We start from the raw sequence: 8,109 nt of genomic DNA on the forward strand, positions 1-8,109 counted from the left end.
CAGCAGTACAAAGAATGCAGGCCCCTCTAAAAGAGGACCGTCAGCAGCACACTCCCACCTCCCTCTGGCCCAACACCAATTCAGCCCCGCCACCTCACAAATCGCCCGAGCACCCGAAAAGGGGACTAGGGGATGGGACAGGGGACAGGTGAGGATGACCAATGCAGGGGGGACCCTGCTAGGGAGAGGGGGGGGGGGGAACCTGAGGGAAGGAAGGACACTGGGGGCCTACCATCCCCAGGGAAGGCCTGCGACCACTCCAGCAATTTTCAGAGAAAAGAGGGGGGACACTACTCACCACATCTTGGCATAAGGCGGGCACCACTCCCGGCAGTCCACCGCACCATATTGGAATGGAGGTGCTGTGGCCAGAGGTACGCTGCTACTCTGATCATGACTGCGGTCGTGACCAGGGCTATGCGACCTCATGAGGTGTTTTACTCGTCAGCCAGCCCCCGTCCAGTAGAGCTATGTTGCAGCCAACCAAGCACGGAGCTAATTGGGTCGCGCTTGCAGGCCAGACTGGGAAGACCATAAGGATCTAGGATATCCAATGTGTCGCCCAGTCCAGCTATTGTATGTAGTTCACACACGAACACGTTGATTGTAGTTCATACAGAAACAGAAAACAACAAAGAAAAAAAATCCATTCAAAAAGGAAAAAATACAAGGACCGCAGATCCCAGCAGGGAGCCAGGTCCTTACTCCTGACTAGGCAGAAAAAAACTGAAGTCCTATAGCAGGAAAGGATGGTATACCCCCTGGAACTGCCTCAGGGGCGTAGCCAAAACTGTTTTTGCCTAGTCCTACTCCTGAAGAGAGCAGCATAAGCCTAAGGGTCAAGAAGACATGGAGAGGTGTCCATCAGTGAACGGAAGAGAACTGATGATTTTTACATGTAAAAGATAAATACTAGAATTGGCCCCGATGGAAAGTGGTAAAATGCTGATCTACTAGTTGTTTTAATAATGTAATATAATAAAGAGCTTCTTATCTCAACTTACCCTAGAATACAATGCTCACTTTCTATAAAAGTTTAATATCCCTTGAAAACGATGGCACAAATAGGACGACAGGTTGATATGAAAACTTCAAGTACCATCAGCAGATCTCCGTTTGACTACCTGTTACAATCAGCAGCCAATGGAATCCACCAGAATTTGCACAAAATTGCTATTGTATCATAGGTTAACTGCTGCAATGCACCCATGGCTATGTCTTATGATGGCAAAAATGACTGGCCAACACAGGAAAACTATTCAGCTTTACTTTCTGATGTGTGGAGCAGGCATCCTTATCTGCTACTGTGAGCTTGATGGGAAACCCTGCAGAGCTGATTATAAAGAGTGAGAAAAATGTTCACTAAAAAGGTGACCTAGGAGAGTACCCAGGACAGGCTATGAAGGGCGTTACAATGGAAACTCTGGCAGATGGTGTGTATTGTGTATGTATAGTGTGTATGTGTGGGTTCAAATCCCAGTCAGGACATGCATGGTTACAGGTTCTCCCTGTGCTTTCATGGGTTTCCAAAGATATGCTGGTAAGTTAATTAGCTCCTTTCTAAATAGGTGTGTGCACACAAGATAGGGGCCTTATGCTGAGTAAACTGTCGGTTTGGCACGAACCAGCCGACTTTCAGCCTGTATATACAGCTCCTCGTCTGAGAAGCCATTCTCACGACAATGAGCCAATGGTTGCAAGCATTCAAAAGCTCAGCAGGGAGATCGCCGCACTAATATCTAATGCGTTTTTACATGCGTTCTGTATGTTTGTTTTCCTTCAGTCCACTGGTTTGAACGAAAAATAGCTGCTTGTGTATACCCAGCGATATACTGTAAGCTCCTTACTAGCAGGATATTGTTGTGAATTTTGCTTCAATAGCCATAGTTTAACAAATTTATATTTAGATCTACTGCTTAAAGCCAGCAATGGATGGTTGGAATCTCGGGGATGGGGGGGGGGGGGGGGGGAAGGGGGGGACTGGTTGAGATTCAAACCATCTATAGGCAGGCTGATTGTACCCAAGACGATCCATCGATCCACTTGGGTACAACTAGCATACAGGCGATTATTGGCAGCAGCTATATCCGCTAGCAATAATCACTGTGTTTTCCCAGCCAGATCTGCTCTCTGCACCCCCACCCCCTGGAGAAAACCATAGTTCCGTTATGGCCTGCTATCTTACTGTCCCTTCAATATGTATGGGGAAGACCATCAACTCATTTGCATAAATAGGTGGAAAGTACAAAGAATTAAATGTATTTACGATATGCAACACAACTAAATGCATTACCCGGTCTCCACAATAAAATGTATTATTAGAGACATGTGTGAGGCATTTCAGTGGCTAAAAAAATCCATCAACTGTACCTTTAATGAAAAGGGCTGAGCAAAATCAACACGTGCACAGCCTAGAGTGCTCGCCCATGGGCATAGTGCAGGCACTAGAAAGCGACACACGTCTAGAAACGAAGTCACCTAGATATAAAATAGCACAGCAGTTAGATGGTGCATTGATGTCAACTTATTTTTATATACACTGTAAATGGTAGAAAAATATACCTGTCCTCTTGTGCCATAAAATTCAGGACGGCTATCATAGGAAATACCCACTGGCACTATGAGAATGTCTGGTACTTTTCCAGACTTCATAGCTTCCATTATTGTCCAGACCCACTCACAAGCAACTGGGGACAAGGTGTGGCAACTTGGAGAGGACAAGACCTCCAGAAATACCAGCAAAGAGTGTCCATCTTGCAAGAATGTCTCAGTATACTGCCAAAATAAAAACAAAAAATAAAAAAGAAGCAGATAAGTTTGTATTGAGAACACAGAGATGGACAATGAGAAGAGACACACACTGTCATGCTTGCAGCACAAGTCATTTCAGATACATTTGTTGTTTTAGCTCACTAACACTTTTTTGTATTTTGATATTGCATTAAATGTGGAATTGTCATTTTCCATAAGAAGTGTACATTTAAAGGAAATCTATGGTCACAGCATACATTTTAATTTTAGATCATCAGCATTGTAAATGCAATATAAACAAGGTATTTTTCACAATCCAATATAAGCATTCTTGAAAAATTGGATTTTTGACTTACCGTAATATCCATTTCTCCGATGTTCATTGACTGACACAGCTCCTTATCTTCTTGACCATTGGGTTATACTGTCCCCTACAGGAGTAGGACACTAGGCAGGAAAAAGCTTGACTACGCCTATGGGGCAGTCCAAGGGGGTATACTCCAACTCTTAGCTATAAGCACTCAGTTTTGTTAGCCATGTCCGAAGAAAGCGAACTACACAAAGGGGAGGGTGCTGTGTCCATCAAGGAACATCAGAGAAATGGATTTTACGGTAAGTCAAAAATCCCATTATCTCTTTCGTTCATTGACGGACACAGCTCCTTATCTTCTTGACCATTGGGACGCCCCACAGCAGTGTCAAACATGAGGGGGTGGGAGCAGCAAGAAAAAATTCCCAAGGCTAAACCGTAGCCAACCAGGTAACATGGAGATCAACCATGAACAACTGAAGCGCACCTGAAAAAAAAACAAATACAAGTCCTCTAAACTGCAGCCTGCAAAACCTTGCGGCCAACACATCCACCTTTTAAAACTTTGTGAAAGTGTGCACAGACGACCTTGCAATTCTGCAGCACTGACGCCTGATGACGGAAGGTCCAGGAGGCTCTAAGAGCCGGTGGAGTGCTCCTAAACAGGGAAAGGAGGAACCTGACTTCCAATGGAATAGGCCTGAATCCCCGTCTGACTGATCCATTTGGAAATGGTCGCAGCAGAAGCGGCCAACCCTTTCCGAGGTCCATCCGTGAGTACAAATAGTGTTTGTTAGGATGTTTAGACCTGGGACATGGGACATGGGAAAGGCAACACAATGTTTTTATTCAAATGGAAATCAGGGACAACCTTTGGAAGGAACGACGGACAGGGACGAAGAACCACCTTATCTCTGTGAACCACCAGGTAAGGTGAAAGGACAAGACAACACCGCCAGCTCCGACACCCTGCACGCAGCAATAGCCATGAAAAAGGCCACCTTCTGTGACAACGCAAGCAGGGGAACCTCCCAAATATTTTCGAAGGGAGGTATATGGAAAACTGACAACCAAATCGAGGTCCCACGGTGGATAATTCACTGGAGGAGCCAAGTGTCAAACTTCCTAGATAAAGGTACGCACCAAGGAAAGTGAGGCCAATGGACATTGAAAGAAAATTGCCAAGGCCAAAACCTGGCCCTTAAATGGTACCCAAGGCCAGATGCTGCTCAACCCCTCAGAGGAAAAGGGGGAACCCCAAGAGACTCACACCACGCAATTCTTCAAGAGTGCAGACCCCCCCCCCCCCCCCCCCGAGCACAATCTGTGCCGAAAACTCCTCCCCACCTGGACAGGCTGGCATCCGTGGTGATAACCGTTCAGTACAGGGGGATAAAGGATTTTCCCTGTCAAAGAGCCGGAGAATGAAGCCACCTCCAGAGACTGTGGATTCTTGTCCCATTTCACCAGAATCTCTTTTTCCAGAGATCCCTAATGGAACTGTGCAAACGGAACCGCCTCAAAAAGTAGACATCAGGCCCAGAGAATCCACATGCAAGCCCGGAGGGATGACCGTCTGCTGGTCAACAGAAGCTGATTTTCCTCCTGCAATGTTTGGAATTTTTCCAGAGGAAGAAACACTCTGGCTGAGGCCGAGTCCAGAGTCAGACCCAGATAGTCCAGTTTTGTGGACGAAACCAGAGCAGACTTCTTAAGGTTCAGAATCCAACTGAACTCCCTCAGAGTTCGCAGAGTAATCTCCAAGTTGTCCATCAAAGCGGTCAGAGGCTCTGCTCAAAGAAGATCATCCAGGTACCCCCGTACTGCGATCCCCCGCTGATGCAACAATTCCAGCACCAAGGCCATCACTTTTGTGAAGACCGGAGGAGCGAAGGCGAGACCAAAGGGTAAGGCCACAAAATGATAATGCTCCTCGCCCACGGCAAAGCGAAGGAAGCGCTGGTGACCGGCACATATTGGAATGTGAAGGTAGGCGTCCTTAATATCAATAGAAGCGAGAAAATCCCACTGATGTAGGGACGCCACTACCGTGCGAATGGACTCTATTCAGAACGTCTCTACCCATACGAAGCAGTTTAGAGCTTTTAGGTGCAGAATTTGACGCATTTTACCTTCCTTTCTGGGAACTGTAAAGAGGTTTGAGTAAAACCCCTTATAACGTTCTGAAGTTGGAACTGGAACAATCACATCTTGAAGTAACAAGTCTTGCACTGCCCCAAAGAAACCCCGTAAGCGATCTGGGGACAAGGAACTGGACTGGAAGGGAAGAACCTTTCTGGGGGATAAGACTGAAACTTGCTCACTTGGTCAGATTTTGCGACAACAGGGCAATAGTAAATATCGGCCTAAGTGCCGAACCAGCCACTGTGAACATATGGTGGGCCAGAGCCTCCACCCTCCTATCAGCCGAATCTTTAAAAGCTGGGGACTCCTCAACCGGAATTAAGGTAGCTTTATTTAACCTGGAAACTACAGGTGGGATCGTACACTTTTTAAGCACGGAATCCTCATAAGGGCACCGCATAGCAAAACACTTAGGGACAGCAACAGTGCGTTTTGGACAACCCCACTGTTTTGTGACAATGTTGTCAAAGTAAGTAGAAAAGGGGGAACACCCTCGCCGCTTTGGAGGGCCTGTGGGTGCCAAAAAGGTACCGCCTCCTCCGATGCGGCATTAGCCGCATCCTCCATTTTTAAAGTTTTACGCACCGACTCAATCAGTGCATCCACCAGCGCCTTTTTAGGCACACTAGAGGAGCAGAGGAATCATCCTCACAATCTGAGCACATAGGGTGCGTAGATGCAGACCCAGTAGGGTGACTTGTGTCCACGGCGGCCAAAACAAATTAAGGATCTGATGAGACAGATGAGGCAAGGGAGAGCAGGGGGTGCAATATACAAAGCTCACCTGGAAAACATAATCAGGGGAGGGCCGCCGACTGGGATCCCGCAAAGAGGACGCCGACCAAGGGCCCACGAATGGACCATCTACTGGACCCCGCAAAAAAAAAAACAAGAGGATGACCCTCCGATCCCCTCCATAGAGCCCCGCATTATAAGAAAAAGCCCCCTTAAAAGGGGGCTGGCCGCTGTAACGCAAATGCCCAGCCAGGTAACCCTGATGTTCCCACATCGCTAAAAAGGGGCAAAGCCACAGCCTAAATGTTTGGCCGGACCCAGCCGTGTGAGCCGCGGACGCTAAACCATCCACTTCCCCAGCCCAACAACTGCAGCAAGATGCCCACAGGACATCCCTGCCCTAGTCCCCAACCCCCAGAGTGGCGAGGAACCCTGCTCAACCCCCCATTGTGCACCAGGAAATACCCAGCTAGCAGCAACTTTGAGAGGGAGAGTGGGGGGAGAGAGAGAGGAGTGGGAGTTGGGGGGGAGAGAGAGAGGGGGGGAAGAGAGAGAGAGAGGGGGGAGAGAGAGGGAGGAGAGGGGAGAGAGAGGGGGGAGAATGAGGGGGATGGGGGAGAGAGAGGGGGGAGAATGAGGGGATGGGGGAGAGAGAGAGGGGGGAGAGAGAGAGAGAGAGAGAGAGAGAGAGAGAGAGAGAGAAAGAGAGAGAGGGGGGAGAGAGAGGGGAAAGAGAGAGAGGGGGAGAGAGAGAGGGGAAAGAGAGAGAGGGGGAGAGAGGGGGGAGAGAGAGAGGGGAGAGAGGGGAGGGGAGAGAGAGGGGGGAAAGAGAGGGGAGGGGAGAGAGAGGGGAGGGGAGAGAGAGGGGAGGGGAGAGAGAGGGGAGGGGAGAGAGAGGGGCAAAAGGGAGAGGGGGCGAGAGAGGGAGAGGGGGCGAGAGAGAGAGAGAGGGGGCGAGAGAGAGAGAGAGGGGGCGAGAGAGAGAGAGGGGGCGAGAGAGAGAGAGGGGGCGAGAGAGGGAGAGGGGGCGAGAGAGGGAGAGGGGGCGAGAGAGAGGGGGCGAGAGAGGGAGAGGGGGCGAGAGAGAGAGAGGGGGCGAGAGAGAGAGAGGGAGAGAGAGGGGGGCGAGAGAGGGGGGCGAGAGAGAGGGGGGGGAGAGAGAGGGGGCGAGAGAGAGGGGGGCGAGAGAGAGAGAGAGGGGGGCGAGAGAGAGAGGGGGTGAGAGAGGGGGATAGGGATATAGATAGGGGGGAAAAGAGAGGGGGGGAGAGGGAGATGGAGAGAGGGAGGGGGAGATGGAGAGAGGGGGGAGAGAGAGGAGGGGGGGAGAGAGAGATAGCAAGAGAGAGAGGGGGGCAAGAGAGAGAGAGAGAGGGGGGGGCAAGAGAGGGGCGGAGAGAAAGGGGGAGAGGGATATAGATAGGGGGAAAAAGAGAGAGGGGGAGAGGGAGATAGAGGGGGGGAGAGGAAGATGGAGAGAGGGGGGAGAGGGAGATCGAGAGAGGGGAGGGGAGAGAGAAAGAGGGGAGGGGAGAGAGAAAGAGGGGAGGGGAGAGAGAGGGGGAGAGGGAGAGAAAGAGGGGGAGAGAGAGAGAGAGAGAGAGAGAGAGAGAGAGAGAGAGAGAGAGAGAGAAAGAGGGGGAGAGAGAGAGAGAGAAAGAGGGGGAGAGAGAGAGAGAGAGAGAGAGAGAGAGAGAGAAAGAGGGGGAGAGAGAGAGAGAGAGAGAAAGAGGGGGAGAGAGAGAGAGAGAGATGGGGGAGGGGGAGAGAGAGAAAGGGAGAGAGAGAGGGGGGAGGGAGAGAGAGGGGGGGTGGGAGGGGGAGTGGGGAGAGGGGGGGGGAGGGAGGGGGAGAGGGGGGTGGAGGGGAGAGAGAGGGGGGAGTGGGGGGAGAGAGAGAGGGGGGAGTTGGATGGGGAGAGAGAGAGGGCGAGTGGGGGGGAGAGGGAGGGGAGATGGGGGGAGAGAGAGAGAGAGAGGGGGAGAGGCGGGGGAGGGAGAGGGGGGAGAGGGAGAGAAAGAGGGGGGAGAGAGAGAGAGAGAGAGAGAGAGAGAGAGAGAGAGAGGAGAAGAGTGAGGGAGAGAGAGAGAGTGAAGAGGGGTGGTGAAATAGACAGGAGATGATAGGGGGAAGCAAGATGATGCGGGTGGGAGGGGGAGGCTGGTGGG

General features: G+C 50.7%; 1 protein-coding gene across 1 annotated transcript in view; it reads right to left on the bottom strand.

Annotated features, from left to right (window-relative positions):
• GPAT2 (glycerol-3-phosphate acyltransferase 2, mitochondrial) overlaps window positions 1-8,109 on the bottom strand; it is a gene marked incomplete at its 5' end in the record, with an annotated part of 339,381 nt that overhangs the window by 224,159 nt on the left and 107,113 nt on the right. Inside the window, 2 exons of the mRNA XM_082253675.1 lie at window positions 2,371-2,478; window positions 2,563-2,775. Of these exons, the coding sequence (XP_082109801.1) occupies window positions 2,371-2,478; window positions 2,563-2,775 (321 nt within the window). The remainder of the gene's footprint in view (window positions 1-2,370; window positions 2,479-2,562; window positions 2,776-8,109) is intronic.

Source organism: Pelophylax lessonae (genome assembly GCF_965119305.1).
Source record: "Pelophylax lessonae genome assembly, chromosome: 4".
Classification (NCBI taxonomy): Eukaryota; Metazoa; Chordata; class Amphibia; order Anura; family Ranidae; genus Pelophylax; species Pelophylax lessonae.